General features: G+C 45.1%; 2 protein-coding genes across 2 annotated transcripts in view; one reads left to right on the top strand and one right to left on the bottom strand.

Moving 5' to 3' along the window:
• Nucleotides 1-1,683: 1,683 nt before the first annotated feature.
• Nucleotides 1,684-11,394, bottom strand: SFRP4 (secreted frizzled related protein 4). Its single transcript, XM_063420322.1, has 6 exons — nt 10,885-11,394; nt 10,643-10,754; nt 10,493-10,558; nt 7,732-7,930; nt 4,992-5,055; nt 1,684-2,509 (listed from the first exon to the last, which is right to left on the bottom strand). Exons 1-6 carry the CDS (start codon nt 11,314-11,316, stop codon nt 2,321-2,323), a joined length of 1,062 nt encoding a protein of 353 aa, XP_063276392.1. The 5' UTR covers nt 11,317-11,394; the 3' UTR covers nt 1,684-2,320.
• Nucleotides 11,395-12,986: 1,592 nt separating this feature from the next.
• Nucleotides 12,987-18,483, top strand: part of EPDR1 (ependymin related 1) — a 30,284-nt gene continuing 24,787 nt past the window's right edge. The window contains exon 1 of the mRNA XM_063406474.1: nt 12,987-13,319. Within this exon, the coding sequence (XP_063262544.1) occupies nt 13,054-13,319 (266 nt within the window). The 5' untranslated portion in view covers nt 12,987-13,053. The remainder of the gene's footprint in view (nt 13,320-18,483) is intronic.

The raw sequence follows: 18,483 nt of genomic DNA, 5'->3' as shown, positions 1-18,483 counted from the left end.
ACACATTTGACTATGTTCACAATAAAATTTCTTTAAATGATATATCATGAATACAGTATTTGTTATTTCAACTCACATTGATGTGACTGTCGCTCATTCTTTAATGGCTAACCACATATTCGTTTATTGGGGTAGTTTAAATTGGGATCAATAGGTAATCAAAGCTTAAGAACTCCTGCCACAGAGTACATAAAACTATTTTAGAAGTTTTCCAATCACACTGATCTTTTAGATCATGCTTAAAGTCAGCATTTTCAAAATCACCTAAATTAGTCACCTGCAAGTGAAATTCTGTCTCCTTTGATTTCCATTTCAGTTTTTCCATTTCACTGAACATGATTAGGGTTCCACCTATAGGCTGTATTTAAGCACCTAAGTTTCTAGTCTGTTTGTTTAGACATGTCAAACACACATCATTCCTACTAAAATCAGTAGATGCTATATATGCTCGGCATTCCTGGCACCTGGAATGAATTTTAGATCTAATTCTGCAGGTGTTCAGGTTAACAAAATGCTGCACCTGCCCAGCATTACCAGTAGGGCTACACTCAACTGATGAACTTCGTATATTTTAATCAGTTGCTCAAAACTCAACAACGACAATTAAGGTTGTTTTTGTCCCCCATTAACTATTCTATATGCCATTAGTCCATTTTCTTGGAACATATCTGTCCATTTGTTTTAAACATTGTAACTTGGCATCTGTCTCAAATTTGCTTGAGCAAATTACCAAGTATATAACTGCTGCTACCAAAATCACTTCAGCATAATCTATTGTGAATTTCACACTTGAAAATTTCATTGGAATTCTTGTCATAGCAAAGATCAACATATGGACATGACCAATTGTTACTCCTTATGATAATCTACACACAACTCCTATTTTTTTCTGATATAGAACTTCTCTATTATAAAAATCCTCATTTTATCAGAATTCACCAGCCTAGTCCTCAGTCTTCCTGCAGGAAATCTTGAAGGTCTTTCAGGCATTTGTCATGAGCTCTTCTGATCTTAATGTTGGCAATCTTCTTGTGTGTTACATTAAATTGAAATCAGAATGTGTTATCATTGCTGCCTCATCCATGAACACCTTGGAAGGAACAGCATCTTGTAGTTATGTTGATCACATTTGTATCACCTTTGCTGTTCTAATGTCTCACACAGAAAATGTCAAGTCAGTAAACTTACTGCATAAATAAAAGCATCTGCTTTCCTGTCACCCTTTTCATGATAAATGTTACTTTCTGATAAGAAAAACTGCAGATAGCCAGTTGCTTTGAGAAGCTCATTAATAGGGACAAAGCTGATTTATTTATTTATTTGTTTATTTATTTGATCTCAGAGAAAGGTTAGAAATATGGTATCAAATGATAAAAAGTTATCCAAATTATTACTGAGCCATTTGAAGCCCTATCTTCTCCTTAATACTGTACATTAGCTGTCAGTTATGTTTAGAATAAAGCTTCTATTCCATTTTTCATAGCAAAGCTATATTACAGCAAATGTGTTACTTTTAAGAACTCTACAGATCTGTTCACTTTAATCTGTCCTTTCAAAAAAATACAGACTTTTCAATTAGATGTTTAAACATATTTGAAATTAGAACAACAGAAGCCAGCCTGAAGTACAATAAAAAAATTAAATGTCTGCTTCAAATGCATTTTTACTACACAAACCCTCAAATCAAATACTATCACTGTAAGCATATTTTTGCCACACACATAAAAATAATCACATAATGCATACCCAGATGCTTAATGGTAAACTATGCTTTTGAACACTCTGGACAAGGGCTGTGATTCCAAAATAGCACATAGGTTCAGCTCCAGCAGCTGCAGTCATTGCTGCCTGAGATATCTGCCAGAGGTTACCATCCTTCTGCTGCTCCTCAGCTGCTGAGTCTAGTGAGCTTTCAACGAATTCACAGAGTAACTCACAGGCTAATACTACACCAGCTGAGAAGAAGAAGAAACTCCATGCAGTTCTCCAACATCTGGCAGGGAAATAGACCAGGCAACTGGTACAAGGAGTCAAAACCTCCAGCAGCCAAGGCTAGTTCTATCTAGATGGGAAATCAGAGCCCAAAGATAAAGCTCAGTCAGCTGGAATATGCCTACCTCATGTTAGTGCAAACCTACGCTCTATGGCTTGCAGTGACTTGAAAGGATAAGAAAACCTTGTAAAGTGCAGCAAAAAGGTTTATGTAGAAACTGACGTGATTTTTTAAGTCGATGAGTCCCAGATTAATTAAACATGTTGACCAAGCCAGATTGTGACCCTTGTCGTGCAAGGAAAGTCCTTCCTTTTGGGAATTTCACGCTCATACTTTTTTGGGGTTAACTTCTTTTTGGCCATTTCTTATTTTAGTGGTCTTCTTGGTGCCACTGATCACTGGGCTGGTGTTCCTGGTTTGTGGTTTCAGGGCCCCACTCTGACCACTGCGTCCTGAATTCTGGTTCTTACTGCGCGCAGTTCGCCGCTTTTGTTCTTGCAGTCTCTGTTCCCACCTCTGTAGAAATGCAGAAGACAAAGAGGATGAGTTAGGGAACGACATAATTATAAATCTTAATCAAAGCTACCCTGAACCACTGATGCTAGTGCTGCCTTTAACAGTTTCATGCTCTGTATTGCAAGGCCATTGATGTCAGCATGTTATGGCTATTTGCAGGGAGAACCTTTCACATGCTCTAGGTTAGAGGGAATTTCCACAACACCAGTGGATGAAAATGACAATTGCCCATCTCATGTGCATGCTGCATGAGTGCCTTTTCAGAAACAGAGGGAAGCTGACAGCACGCCATCAAAAAGTCTGGACTAGCACATTAGAACTCCTTTGCAAGGCCCTTCTTTGCTGTCTTGCTGAACGTGCTACTTCACTTCCTCAGAAAAGTCTACAGGAATCAAACTATCTTTTCACAATATATATTTAAGCACACAGCTACAAGGGGAGCTGGTATTTACTTTCTGCTTCTGCTTTTCCCTGGGGTAGAGAGGACTGGGCATGAACTAGCTTATATTATGGACAGACAATGGAGATGACCACAGTCAAATCAAAGTGTTGAGAGCTGCAATGGCATGGTTTGAATAATGCACCCACAGCTTTATTCTGCATCATCCCCAAGAAATTTTGAAAAGCAACAAGCCTACCAGAGATAACACCTGTCAGATTTTCAAACCCAATAGTGTAGTAGTTACAAAATAGGTTTTTACAGTAAGTTTAAATGGTCAGCTCTCCAAAATGTGGAGGGATCTAAAAAACAGCGAAAGAGACTGCAGACTTTCACCTCTAGAAACAGAAATACCTATTTTAAGGAAAACAAGGTAGGTAGTAGAACCTGGAAAGGGTCTCTCCTCTCCCCTCTATTATCTTTACCTTCCGAAATTCCTAAAGGCAGGGGATTTACCCAGTGATCAGAGCAAGAGAAATGCTCTCTAGCTTCACTATTCAGTATCTCTGCACTGATTTTGTTGCAGTTCAGACTCTTGTCCTGGCTAGAGAATAGACCAGCCGTGTTGCAGTTATGTTAACAACTGTCTTCTGTGGTTGACAGATAGCTCAAAACACTCATTTTAACTGGTAACTCGAGACAAAATTTGGATGCAAGTCTTCAGAGATGACTGATGGGGATTGAAATGAAGCTACAGCGATACCTAGCTCCATACTGGCTTTGTGTGATCAGAGTCATTTTATGCATCTTTATACATCCAAAACTATCAGCAGACATTTAGTTGCGTCCCACTCAAACATGCTTAAATGAGGATTTAGTTTCTGAAATTATTAATATGAGAGGAGATGACGTGCTTTGAAGGGTATTTTGTCTGGCAGTCATGCATCTATTTGACAATCTGAAAACTAATGCCCAAACATGATTCAAGACACCATTAGAAAAGACAAAACAGTGTGAGGAGGTGACTAAAACACACTGTGTGCCAGTAACAGGCCATTAAGTTGACAGCTAAAGGATTTCAGGAATCTAAGTCATATGTCAATATTCTTCTAAATCCCACACAGCATCCTCTGCAATTGCCATGTATTTCTTTTTTAAAGATTTAAAGCATGCTTTCTTTTCCACACATAGGTTTCACATGAGTAAGTGAAGAGGGTATTTGAGAAGCATTGAATGCAATTTCCTGCAAAAAATTTGTCTGTAGTCTAAAAGTTTCTGCTAATGGATTCCTGTATCTCTTTTCCTCCTCTCTGTGAATTGCCAATCAACTCATAATTAAAACAAACATGTATGTCCTTAAACATACATAGGTCCTTAATGCTCTGAAAACCTTTCTGAATTCCAAAAATAACTTTCTTCCATCTCTAAAAGTGGGAGAAAGAATCAGGCCTTTTCTCAATCCATCCTTTCTTTCCATTAAAAAGAGGAGTTTACAAGTAGAGAGTGGTATCAAGTGCTATCCTGAAGCCCTAAAAAGCAGGGGCATCTGCTGTGCCTGCCACCCATGTCTCTACACTTAAGACTTTTCCTGCCAGTATTTCCTGAATCCAGAGAGACAATTTCCAATCCTTTGGGTGAGTCTTTGCAGGGAGTACCTGGCCAGAAGTGTGTGCCTCCTTTGCTGCAATCTTTATTGCAGCAAAAAACGTCAATCCAGTGCAGAGGATTTTAACTTCCTTTCTTATCTAACATGGGCTACGTACTCATCTGCACATCACCTTCACTTTCATATCATCACTTATTGTAGTAGCAGGGATATGGAAGAAATTCCTGGAGATATTATTGTAAGAAACCAGAGTTCACACAAAGATTATTCCACGGGGTAAAACTAAATAGAAATAAAATTTTAGAGACCCTAAAACACAAGATTAAAGTATTCAAATTTTCACTTATACTTGAAAGGCTGAAAATGTTCAAATGAAAATAATGATACCCAGAGGAGTTACAGATATCTGAAAGTTATCAAAGTTAATACTGAAGTAAAACAAAGGTGTTTAACTTTTTGTCAAGAATATCAGCATTCTTTTCTTTGGTTGCATTTACCTTAAATCTTTTGTTTAGTTGGTCCTTCCATTTTTCAACTAGGCATCCATCAAGAAGCATCAACCTGAATATTAAGAAATACACACAAGTTATAGATATTTATGATTTTAATTCCTGAGATGCCATTTCAGATGATTTAACACAGGTGAAATTGATTTGGGTTGATCAGGTACTGGTACTGGCAGGTTTTATGTATGGGACAATGGGATACCATATGTTTCTCTGTGAGTTTGTGTGAAGAGTAGATTAACCTGATGCATTTTACTTATGACTTTGCAAAAGAAGCTGTTTCATAAGCACCAGCTAACAGAGCTTAGCTGAAAAACAGTAATATAATTATATGATCATTTACAATTGTATCCATTTCTACCTATAAATAGATGAGGATGGCACTATATGTTTCCTACACCTAAATGCTTAATGAGCGCTTTAAAGTGAATTTGGAAGATGTATGGTTAGTGACACATGCCATGCTTGCCCACCACTGAAATCTGGCTAGCTCCTGCACAGAAACATTGAGTCTAGGAGTTATGAAATGAACAAAACAAAAATGTGACTATTATATATACATGCCTTAAACAGCTCTTAAAGCAGCTTACTCTAAAGCAATCTGACCTTCCACATCCCAGCTTGGAGACAACTTTTTTGCGTTTTTTTGTTTGGTTGGTTGAGATACGAGGCCTTAACATGCCCTAATATAAATTTCACTAAAATTCTTGGGGTCTTAGACACCACTGTTGTCTGGAAACATCAAGAGATGGTTATAAATGTACACACCACCACACAGCACTGTTCTGGCTGGTGAAGGTTAAACAGTGTAGCAGGGCCTGACCTTCCGATTCCATGAGTAGTGTTGCTGCTCTTAGCAGCTCAAATGCAGTACAAAATGCTGCCTCTGGTAGTCACTAGCCACTGTGCATCCAGTTCGACCAAACATAACAGGCCTAACGTGAGTGCAAACCCTGGAGAATCAGGACCAATACGTTGCACATTTCTTTTTCTTTCCGAAGAGAAATTAGAGGACTAATGTACAGGATTGTTGCCAAGACCACGCTGCCATGAATGAAACCACAACATGGGGTACATCTGGTACAGCTTTGGTTCAGGTCAACTTATCCAGTGAGGCTCCAACCCTAACAACAGGCAATAGGTATTTTGCCATTGACTGCAGAGGAGGTACAGCTTTCACTCATTCTGCCTCTGTCATTTTAAAAAACTGCTGTAACTCAAAACCTTCTGTTTGCCTGCCACTGAGTTCAACAGGAAGCACATATAATAGTTTATGTTTCTTTTTCAAATCCATTTTAGTACACTATATGAAATTAAAAACCTCAGTGACCTTTAAAAACCATCACAAGATATTTAGTGAATAACATGTTTTTCCATAATAATGGAGATGCCGATTGTGATCTCTGACTTATGAAATCTCCCTTTCCTAACAGCCTCCAGAGGTTCCTCTGCAACCCAGAGCTCCTCCATGGCCATTCTAGTCATAGTTCTTCTACATGAGTCAGAGCTTGTATCCCTAAAATGACTAACACAAATAAAGGGCTCTACATTAGTATTTGTGAAATACTTCCAGACCTGGAGGGGCAAAGAGCTGGGTGGTAATAAAATACTGTGTTTGCTAGCTCACCAAAAAACAAGTTAAAGCAGTAAGATATCAGATGGCAAATTTTAGAAACATCTATAAAATGCTCCCAAAATAGCAACATAAAACTCATTAAAAATATGGACATGGCCCATCACGTCCCATATGTGGATGTTCTGTGGTCCTTAGAACAGCAACATCACAATACGCAAAACCAGCCTGCACATTTTACAGACAGTCCTGCCTCCAAACCACAACACACCAGCCTACACAGAACCTAAAACACCACAACCTGCTCTGCTGGCATCTACTGGTACATTTGGGGTGCTAATGGGGATGGGATGTCCCCTTCTGCCTCAAGGAACCAGGGATGTGATTCATCACTCTTCCCCTCCAGACCAGCATGCTGGATTTCCTTTCATGCTTGGGGCTAGGCTGACTGCCAGATGAAAGGTCTGGTAAAGTTAATTTTGTTTTGTTTTTTGTTTTAATCATACAGCAGGACTGGCAAGCTGCTCTGAGTGTATTTACTTTTCATCTGCCATCCGGGAGCTGGAGCTCCAATGGCTGCAGCTTTGGCAGGTCCCAGTGTGGCTGTGGGATCAGGAACATCTTTTTGAGGGCACTGGTCCAAAGTATGGACAGGCCAGTGGAGAAGGCCTGGCTCTGACTCCAGCAGCTCTGCTGACAGAGCTCCTGCTCACTCCCTTGGTAAGACAGAACGATAACTTCCACGTGGTCCTGCCAACACAGACCATCATCTACAGCCACTGTTGGGCTTGTTGCACACAAAGCAGCTCATCCCTATGGAAAATAGTCCTGGAAAAATACTCCCAAGCTGGAGGTGACTGAATTGCTGCATGATGCCTTATCAATATGCTGTCAGCACATAATGCCACCAGATTTTCTGCTCTTTGCATGCACCAAATTTTGTAAACACCACATCATGGCACAGAGTTGAGGCTAATGAAAGTAGATAAAGTCAGCTGTGAAGGCAATGGAAACACGTACACGCATGAGTTATGAGTTATCCTACGAAAAACTACCAGCAAAACAAGCCTATGATGAGGAAGAGAGCTTTGCTGTTCCTCCTTCCCACCTATCACAGCCAGCTCAAACACTGCTCTGCACCATGTCGTCACGGCTCACCTTGAGCGCCACTCGTAGCACATGATGAGAACATCCTGCTTTGGTTGAAGAGGTGGGCACTGGCAGGAGGAATTTGTAAGAAGAGGCACTTGGGACAGAGGAATTGGCGTTGAAGACTTGAGTATGTCTTTGACTTCAACCACAGTCGTTATCTCATTACAGTTTCCTCTTTCTACGCTTTTTACTTTAGCGTGAATGACTGCAAACAGAAAAATAGAAGAGTGAGAACAATAAACAGTCTTAGAAATTTAAACATACCTCAAAATTAAATAAAATATATTGAATTGGAAGCCGTTTTTTTGGTTGTGAAACTAGAACTACTTCTGCCTGTGTGGGCATGAACATTGGCTTAGAATAACAGAGGCCTGACCTCGATTTGGTTTTCAGTAGGACTGTTGACAGCTGTGAAATTAAACATGTACTTGAATCTTTGCCTGATCAGGCCAACCAGTCTCACCTGGAATCACACACACAAACAGCTCCTTCAACTCAGACTTGAACAACCTTTTGCATAAATCCAACTCATTCCCCAGCCACATCTGGCTATTTCCAATTAAGTAATGGATAATTTACCTCACAGACAGTTGTCATGAGTTCAGTCTTTTCAATAATAAAATCACTTCCTCTAGATTGCAACCAGGAAATATAGTCTTTTCTTAAACACAAGAAACAAAGGAAGGCTAGAAACAATTTAGGCTAGGATTGCCATCATTTACTTGAGTTATACCTTTTGCCTTTGGATTCTCTACCAATAGTGAGATCTTTATATAAATGAGACACTGAAACAGGTTCTTCTGACTCTGAATATACAACCATTTGTATTTTTACCTTTCATTGAGGCAAACTGCATGTCTGCATGGATGCAAGAAGATGAAACACTATAGATTGCTCTGAAATGATCCCCCTGGCTAATTTTGTACCTACAAACCCTGGCATTACCTACCACTCCAGCACGTCATCCCTTCTCTCTTGTAAGAAATACCAGATCTAATCAATTAACAATGATTTTTACATAAAGGATTTTGTCTCTAGAAAATGTCAAAATAGAAAGTGTGGTTCTACTGTCCCAATACTCTTCAGTGAAAGAAGCATGAGAAGTGCTTATGATCACTACAGGGTGATCAGCCTGCCCCTGCCAGCCACCAGATCAAAAGCCTTCACACGAACCTCATAACATTTGGAATAAACTTCACACGTAGAAAACAAGAGACCAGCACTTCTAATGTGGTCTGGGGTTTATGTGCTACCTTTATTAGGACATGTATAACAGACATAAAACATGTGAGCAATTTCAGTTTTGGAGACTCACAATCCATTTTCAAGACTGACTGGTTCTGATAGCTAAAAGTACAATTTGGCTGGATGTCTTATTTTAAAGGTTTTCAGAAAAAAATTGATTGTTCTTCAACTTACTTAATCTTGTCCCTCAATTCATTTTCCATATAAATAGGTCCTTTATCTCAGAGGGTGCTGAATAAAAATTTGCATCTCAGAAACAAAATCTTGATTTCACAAATTCAATGGCATTAAATTTTGGACCCCAACATACAGGTTTTAGTCAAGGAACATTCCTACTGAAATCACCAGAATCAGAACTCACACAGCTAACACCTGACTTTCATTTTGGAACAGTCATTTGATATCACTACTTTTTCATAGGTTTCAGGCAACTGTAGAAGCTCATTGCACCACCTAAATGTATCTCTGTGTTGTACTAATGCAGACCAAGGAATTATATAAATACAACACATTGTATAAATGCACCAAAATGCTAAAATGAACAAAAAATTGTACAATTATCTAAGCTAGAGGTTCAGCTTGATTATTCCCACCAAACATGCTAACAAAGAAGCAAATAGCTACAAACTTTCTTTCTTTTGATATCAAACAAACAGGAATTGAATTATATTATAACTCTACTGCAGAAGAACTGGAAAAACCCTGCCATCTGAGAAAATGCCCACGAAGTGCAAAATGAAGCAATACTGCATATTAAATTCATAGTTAATAGGGGCTTTGTATTGACAAAAGGTTTAATCTGGCATTTATCTAATCTTAACTAGAGTTATTCCTGACTCACACCATCAAAAAACTGCCGCAGGGGGAACCCAAGGGGGAAGAGAGATGCATACTTATTTTTATTGCTAATATGTCACGGAACATAAAATAAAACTATCAGCCATCTCCTTGGCTAAATGGTGCAAATTGTCACTGAATTCAGTTAACCTCCGACAATTCAGCACCAGGCAGAACTCTGGCTAGTAAGTAAAAGCATATATAAATGTCTAAAAACTTTTTACTTCGCTGCAGCTGGTTCCCATTTACAAGTGTTATTTGGGTAGCAAACCCCTGTTCACTCTACCTGCTGGATGGAAACAGGAGCTGGCCAAGTCATCATGCTCACATCAGACATAACTGCCTTTACTAGAGCGACCTTTGCAGCAGCAACCACCCTTTCTGCAGAGCAGAAGGGTGCACATTTCTGACATTTTACTGCTTTTGTCAGAAACACACCATCATCTGTGCAATTACTACTACTGCCTGCACCTGGTGTGTGCTACAGTTGGATTTCGGAAGAGGAACGCTAGGTATCCCCAGGCAAACACCCACTCAGAAAGGCTGTGTTGGAGCAATCTTCTCATGCCAGACTTGCTGAGTGGGGCCTGGTGTGGGTTCAGCATGCACACAGAGCTGCCTAACTTGCAGGGACACAAGGAGGGTGTGGGACGGGCAAAGAGAAGCATTTCCCCCATGCACTTACTGTAGCTGTAGTTCTTGGCCAAGTAGGTTGACAGTGTAGGCTTTGTCTTTTTGCACCTGCACCGCTCTTCAAAGGAAAAGAAGGGGAAAAGGTTTAGGGGTGTCAGAGGGACCCTGTCTCCGGGGAGGTGGAGGGTCGTCCTAGGCTCACCCTGGCCGCGGCTCCTGCAGTCAGGCTCCAGGGGTCTGTCCGGGACCATAAAGCCCTGTGTGAAGTCCGTCCACTTCACATCTGCAAACAGAGGTGCGTCAGGGAGCGAAAGCTGTCGGTAGAGGCTCCAGAACTGGAGCGCGGGGGTCCCGCAGCCTCCCCGTCCCACCCTGGGGCGTCCCGCGGGGTGGAGGGAGTCCCTCCCACCTCTCGCTGGCCCCAGGGTTCTCACCCTCCGGCACGTCGGTGACGATGGCCTCTGGGGAGATGCAGACGCCGCGGTCGTAGACGGGGAGGTCGTCGCAAGCCAGGCTCTCGGGCCAGCTGTGGTTGTAGCGGCGCATGATGGGCTCGCAGCCGTCGCGGGCGCGCTGGCAGACGGAGCGGCACGGCTTGATGGGGTCGTAGAGGAACTCCAGGGTGCAGATGGGGGCGTACATGGCGCAGAGGAAGAAGGGCAGGACCGGGCTGCAGCCGGTGGCCACCAGCTCCTCGTACTGTTCGATGGCGAGGACGGCGTTCTCCTGGGTGCTGTGGTGGAGGTGGTTGGGCATGCGGGTGATATTCCAGGGCATGGAGCGGCACATGGGGATACGCACCGCCTCGCACGGCGCGCCCTGCGCCCGCGGGCTCACCCGCAGCCACAGGGACACCGCCACCAAGGCGCGCAGCATCCTCTTCCTCCTCCTGGTCCTCCTTGTCCGCCGCCGCCCGCCGCCGCCCCGCGGGTCCCGGCGGCCGAAGGGCGCGGAGCGGCGCTGCCTCCCGGAGCCCTGCTGCAGTCAAGTCGCGGGAGCCGCCGCGCCGACAGCCATGGACATCGCGGGACCGCATTTATACCAGTGGCACGAGTGACGTGGGGCCGATCGCGCTCCCTTGGCAGCCCCGCTCCGCCGGAGGTGGGGGGTGTGCGTGTATGTGTGCGTTTTGCCGGGCAGGCACGGTGACATCACCTCACCCCGTTTAATCCCCCGGCGACATCACTGCGTCTCTCGGCCGCCGCTCCAGCTCCGTTTCAGTTTTCATCTGTGTCATAAATTCCTTCAGGTGGAAGGGGGGCGAGTGGGGGGGAAGGAAGCCCAAACCACACGGTTCTGTCGCGGGGCTCTGCGCTCCGGCACGGGGAGAGGGAAGGCGACCGTAGGAACCGCGGCTTCTTCCCGTGGGGCTGAACTTTACACGCCGCCTTTTCGCAAGGGAGAGGAAACTTTTTGCGGGCTTGAGGGAGCTCCGGCGGCTGTTCCCGACGCCTCCAGGAGGTTGCAGAATTCCCTCCATGAGCTCGGCAAGGACGGGGGAAGGCTTGAAGCGGCCGGGCGGACAGACGGGGTGGTGGTTCGTGGCCCGGCTTGCTCGGGACAGGGAAAGCAGCGGCGGCGGCCGAGCCGAGACGGGAGCGCTGGTGGGGCCGGGGCAGCGCGGGGCCGGTGTGGGGCTGCTGTGCGGGCACTCAGCCCGCTCCCCCGCCTCTGTCCCCACCAATCGCATCTGCACACGAGTGGAAGAAGGTGTTTCAGACTTTTCCCAGGCTGTTTTCTATCTTCCTTTCCTTGGTGCTCCACGGCCACGCGCCCTGGTGCGGCGGAGTGGCGTGCCCACATGGGGGCAAAGTGCTCCCTCTCAGCCCACCTCTGTTCCCCCTTGCACGGAAAGACCTACGGGCCCCCTTCTTCCTCGTGGGAAATGCCGCTCCCCAGTCTCTGAGGGACCCGCTGAGATAAGAAGATTAGCTCAACGCCAGGTTACCCCAGTGACCTGAGAGAGCCCCAGCGTGGCTCGGAGGTACTTTGCCCCGGCCAGGTACCGTGGTGCCACCGGTGTTGTCCCCTGCAGATGCAGCAGAGCTGCAGAGACGGAGCATCCGTGGGGCACGGGCCTCCTTTTCCCTTACTGGGTGGGGAAAGCACATCCAGAGCAGGCGGGAAACAACAGCTGATAAGAGGGCAGTGGGAGATGAAGGAATGCATGTGGTGAAGGAATGCTTGGTGACATTGTCTGTCCATGGCGAGGGACTGAAATGCCCCCCTCGAGGGCAACATTAAAGCTATTTGTCCCAGTAGATCACTCCAGCTCGCCCGTCCCCTCCCCAGGCTAACGCAGGGCAGCCAGGACCTGGAGCTCGCAGCTGCCCCTCTGGGCAGCCCTGGCGGAGCAGTGGGCACGGCCAGGGCGCCCAGACCCTCCCGGCTGCGGCGAGGGAGGCGTGGGAAGGCGAGGGTCCCGCTCGCCTGTCGCCGCGCCGCCTCCCTCGTGCCCCGCTGGCGGCCGGGCGCAGTGGCTGCAGCCGCCTCTCGCCGCCGAGCTGATGCGGGTTTGGAGGCGGGCCGCCCCCGCCCCCGGCACAGCCTGCCCGCCCGCCTGCGCGCCGTGCGGGCCGGCCTGCGCCCAGGGAGCGCGGAGGGCACCGGAGCATGGCGCGGCCGGCGGCCGGGCGGCAGCTGCGCCCGGGGCCGGGGCCGCCGCCGCGGCTGCTGCTGCTGCTGGGCGTCCTCCTGCTGCGCGGCGGAGCGGCGGCGGCGGGGGCCGAGCCGTGCCAGGCGCCGCGGCAGTGGGAAGGGCGCACCGTGTTCTACGAGCACGGCTCGGGCCGCAACACGCGGGCCGCCGTCTCCTACGACGGCCCCAACCAGCGCCTCCGCATCCTGGAGGAGAGGAAGGCGCTCATCCCCTGCAAGAAGTAGGTGGCGGCGGGACCTGCTGCGGGGCTGGGCCGGGCGGGGCGGTGAGGGTCAGCACAGAGCCCGGAGGGCCCTCCCAGGGGGTGTGGGGTGATGTGAAGCCGGGAACGGGGGGAGGAATCTCCCTCAGGGCCCGCGTTGCCGGCGGCGCCTCCCCTGCGGAGTCGGGGGAGCGCGGGGACGGTGGAGGTGGGGCAGCGGCGTGCTGGGAGCAGCTGGCGCTAGGAAACCTGTCACCAACGTGGTTTGGATCCATCCTCCGTGTATATATGTGTATATATATATACAGCGAGAGATTTATGATCGACGGTGTCAGCCTTTTACCTTCAGAGATAGTCCCCTCTCCCCACCACTACCTCTTTTGCTGTTTAAATGGAACTAGAAGCTGATCCAAAAATGTGAAGTATAATGGGTATCATGAAGTATAATGAAGAGGTTTTGCCCAAACACGCGAATAACGCTATGGGGTAAGGGAATAGCACTAATTTGCTAACAAGTTTGAGGTACAAGTTTTCTGGGCCTTCTTGATCCTTGTCAACGCTTGGTCCTAAGTCAGTACAGGGCGTCAGGATGCATCCATTACCTGTGGTACAGTGTATTCATTCCCATTGCAAAGCCCTGCAGGACCTTCCTGTTCTTCATTTATACAGAATGTATTTGTTGAGCCCATAACTAATCCCAAAAAGTCCCTGTGTCATTGTCTGTTTCTTGATTTGCTGAAAAACAAACACAGAAAACAGCTGACTAAAGAAGAGCCTCTTTTTCCTTCCTTAGCTTGCCAAGCTCAGGTTGGTGAAAGAACTGTTTGGCCTAGAGAGGCCTCTCTGAGTGAGACATGTCTGGCTGCTGAGAGTCAATCACTTTCACAGAGCATGTCAAAACATACCTGCCAGTGTGAGGGTAGCAGATCTGCCCATACCTCTGCCTCTCCCACCTAAAAATTGTTCAAATAATAGTGCATCCGTCCTGGGCATGTGTGAGACAAAGTAAAGACCAGTCTACAAATGCTGTATCATCCAAACTAATGGTCTCCCCTGTTAAAAAATCAATATTCCTTTTTGTTGCTGTCTTTTTTCCTGACAATCAATTTCATACCAACATTGCATAGTAATTGTTTTAATCCTTCCAAAACATATGCTCTTCTGTGATCCTTTCTCTCCAAATCCCCTGCCACTCTTAGAACTGTTTTGTGTGTTTCATTTACAGCTTAGCTTTCCCTCGTTGTAGGCTTTTTTCATTACTTTTTTTTTTGCATAGGAGCCATACAAAGAATGCTAAGAACAACATACAGGTGTTTGCTGGGGGTCTGCTGGCATAGAGCATGGCATCTGACACTGGTCATGGGGTGCTCATGCTTGCCTTCTGCAATTCCTAGGTTGACTTTCATGTTTGATAAGCATAAAACTGTGCTACAAAGCCTGATGCAAGTCTTTTCTAGCTTCTAAGTTCTACACTCATTTCTCCAAGCTTATGTTTATTTTATTTGAAAACTTTAAGATTGAATAATCATTCTACATTTTAGACCCTGGGCCAGATTTTATTTTTTGCCAAGATCTGATCTTTTTACATTTTTGATAAATACCTGCTCTGGATGCAGTTTTCTTCTGGGTTAATAGGGCTAGAAAGAGGCAGAGTGCAGACAGGTGTGCTTGTTGGTTTTTCCTGCATTAGATTTTTGTTGTAGATAATTTCTGACCTCAGGGGTCTTTAGTGTTTCCAGGTCCATGTTTTCTGCCCAGGTCCATGTCATCCAAAACTGGAGAGGGGTTTTGTTATATGGGCAGTAGAGTCTGCTCAGGGCATGACCCAGCTTCCATCTAAGTGAACAGAAAGTCTCCCATTGGTTTCAGTATGTGTTGGATCAGGTCTAGAATTGTGATCACAACTTCATTTCACTGTGGACACAGTGAGTCGTAAACTGAAGCCTCCAGAAGTTAAAGGCGAAGGGATTTATCCTGTCTTTTGAAAAATAACCTCTCCACCCTGTGTTGACGTTGACAAGAAAGGGGTAATTATGCTGAGGCAGTGAGTACAAAATCAACAAGAGAAATAGTGCTGCCCCAGTCTCTAAGGAAATTTCAGTCTAAATTCTCACATTTTGCTTCTATCAAATGTAACTTATGTGCAGCAATCAGGGTTGGCCAACAACTACATTTTTCTACAAAGCATTTTCTGAAGCTTGCTAATGTGGACCTTAATCAGACACAGCCCTTTCTGAGTTATTGGCTGAGGTTAATCGAGGACACAAAGATTTGCCTGTGTGGAATGGCTTGCAGGCTCATAACCGCAAGAAAACATGAAACTTTCAGGTTTTATTGTAGATAAATGTTTCAACTTCATGTAATTTGCTTTGTGGTATTTTCATACCTACATCAGCCCAGTAAAACATACCTACCTCAACTCCAGAAAAGTAGCCCTAAGGTAAACACCCAATTGCTGCCTCCTTAACATCACTTCTTTGCCCATCAGTTGTTTCGAGATCACCTGAGATGCAGTGACCACAATGGTGAAGACTGCCCCTTCCCCATTGTCCAGCTGTGTCACCTGCCACTGGGGCACACACCTCCCCTGCCAGACAACCAGCAGAGCCAGTGCATTAGAGAAGTCAGTCATAGCTGTGGTTTCAACCAGCTTGTTGGGTGGGTGCTTCTCTAGGTCATACACTTGGCTCCCACACTCTGGCTCAGAGTGTAAAAACTACCAACAGTGATCTTAGCCTGAGATTTTTGGAGAAGACCTATTCCAGTTGAATTCATTTCTAGGCTTTCTTTTTCACTTCTTTTACAGACCCAGCCTGAGTTACACTCTGCTTCTTTTGTTTTCTCCAGCATGCCTTGCCCTACTGCTTCTTTCCCTTCAGGATCAAATTTTAGGGGATAGAAAAAGTGTACAGGGACAATCTTAAAGTTTTGTGTAGTGCTCAGCTGATACTGATAGCAGAGAAAAGAAAACAAACATGGAGTATACTGTGCTGTTTCCCATTTGGACTAGGTCATTCCAGATACAGTGTGAAAGGGGAGCACTTGAAACAGCTCCCTAGAGCTCTTGAGGCAAAGCTGTGTTCATGCTGTTAAAAACAGAACATGTTTTTTAATCCTTTATTCCCTACTATATGAAGTTTCTTCCTTTTGTGCTCTCTGAATGTTAAACCTTCCTCACTCTTGTTCAACCCTCTGTTTGCCTCTGTCTCAGGACACTTCACAAAATAGGTAGCAGTCACTAGCATGGTTTGCAGCTGGGGCAAGAGTTTCTTTTTAAGGTAACTTCAAGTGATGGGAGATTTGAGTATGACATCTCTGCAAATTGGTGAGAAATCCTGGCACAAAAAAGTCCAAACAAAAAATTCTACTGACTGCATTGTGGCCAGAACTTCATGTCATCTATCACCTTCCAGTTTCTCAGAGAAACAGAGCAAGGGGTGTGCTGTTTGGCATTGCTGAAGCCACTTAACAGGTGTTGGTGCTCAGTTATGGAGAAAGGAAAGCGTGAAGTGAGGAGCAGAGCAGAAATACTACAGATGGTGTTGGAGAGCTGGAGTGTTATTTGCCACATGCTGTATTCACAGAGTTTCACACTTACCCTCCATACTACTTTCCACAGAATGATTTTTAGGGAAGGCCCAATAACAGGTTGTCCCACAAGAAGTGTGGTGGTGGGAAGAAAAACATTTCCACGTGGTCAAGAAAGTCAGTTGGAGGAAGTATATGCCTTTTTTGGGTTTTTCTCCTTCTATGGGTGTACTTTAACAGTAACCGTCTTGGCCTATTGTACAGTACTCAGCACATTGAGATGCTTGCGTATTTGAAACTGTTAGGGTTAGTGTTTTAAAAACTGCAGCTGCAGAGCAGAAAAATAATCAAGAGGTACCTTATCAATGTTAAATTAACAACAGAACTGCAGGTTGTTAAATTCCTTTGGTTCACTCATATTTGCAAAAGATAGGCACAGTTGAGGGGAGGATAAACTCCTCACCTGGCAACACAAACTGCTGGTGTGGTAGAGGAGTGACAAAGCTATGTTTAGAGAAATAAGTCTCTTATTCTGGCAGGCTCTTTGCCTGCGAGTGTCAGTCTCTGTCCTTGACTGAAGAGAGGCAGCATAAGGTCAGGTGCAAATATAACAACATTCATCTAGAGAAGAGATGATGACTTTTCAAAATAAACAGAGTGTGGGCACACGTGTCTGATTTATCTCAACAACTTTTTAGTTGTTTTAGGATGTGTGATTGTAAAGGAAAAAACAGCGGTGTCTGACCTATTAAAATCATATAATCCATCCGTTCTGTGGTTGTTGTGGTGAGTCAATAGGCTAAGTATTGAGCTACCCTGAGCAACTGCAGATTTGTTTCCCAGACTTGGTTTTGGGAGTGGTTTCTGCAGTTTAATGTTTTGGGGAATGAAAGACTGTCATGGGTAAAATTTTCAGAATTGGCCAAGTTGCCCAGGAACCCATTTTTTAAGATTATGTAGAGTGTGCGGACTTATGAGACCCTTAATTTGCAGTGAAACACAAATAATTTTCAGCAGTTTCTTTAAATGTAAGCTGAGCTCTTGGGACCTAAAATTGTTCATAAGCTGCAGTGTATGTAACTCACTCACTTTTGAACTTCTAAGAGCAAGAACTGAGGGAAGGTACTTAGACCTCCTGCATTTACTTTCCTGCTATAGGTGTCAAGTTCTTTCAAGTGTCTGCTGCTGCTAATGACTGTGAGTTTGGAAAGGTGGCTTTGGAAAGCTGCTGTGCTGGATGCACACTGACAGTCACAGATGCTTCAGGCAATAGCCTGAAGCAAGCCTCAGTTGTTCTAGTGAGAGTTGTGTGGTGGAGTGTGGAGTTTTGGCTGTGCAAGCCTCATCTCCTGCATTTCCATCATTAGCCCATTTACAAGTCAGTTTACTGAGTCCCTCAGTGATGCTCCCTGCCTTGGCAGCTGGTTCCGTGAAGAGCACTGTACAAGGAGGGAGCTGTGGTCCGTGATGGCTGCATTGAGAGGCATCTTGTCTCACTCCAGCTGTTAAATCTGTTTCTACCCAGGGGCGGCAGCAATCACTCTCTTTTTCCAAGTTCTTGACCTCGTTGGAAGTCAGCTGGGCTATACAGATCAGGAAGGCACTGGAGTAAATTGCTTTTGCTGTTTACAGGTAGGCTGGTTGGGAAGAGATT

Source organism: Prinia subflava, chromosome 1 (genome assembly GCF_021018805.1).
Source record: "Prinia subflava isolate CZ2003 ecotype Zambia chromosome 1, Cam_Psub_1.2, whole genome shotgun sequence".
NCBI classification, from domain to species: Eukaryota; Metazoa; Chordata; class Aves; order Passeriformes; family Cisticolidae; genus Prinia; species Prinia subflava.
Note: the sequence above shows the minus strand (reverse complement) of the source record. Positions and strands in the feature narration are given on the sequence as shown.

What these genes read in the sequence shown, in the direction of transcription:
- SFRP4 (XM_063420322.1), bottom strand. Translation starts at nt 11,316, where the DNA reads ATGCTGCGCGCCTTGGTGGCGGTGTCCCTGTGGCTGCGGGTGAGCCCG. An exon ending in CTGCAGGAGCCGCGGCCAGG is followed by an intron (nt 10,559 to 10,642) that starts GTGAGCCTAGGA and finishes TTTCCTTTGAAG; the next exon opens with AGCGGTGCAGGTGCAAAAAG. An exon ending in AACTAAACAAAAGATTTAAG is followed by an intron (nt 2,510 to 4,991) that starts GTAAATGCAACC and finishes GCATTTCTACAG; the next exon opens with AGGTGGGAACAGAGACTGCA.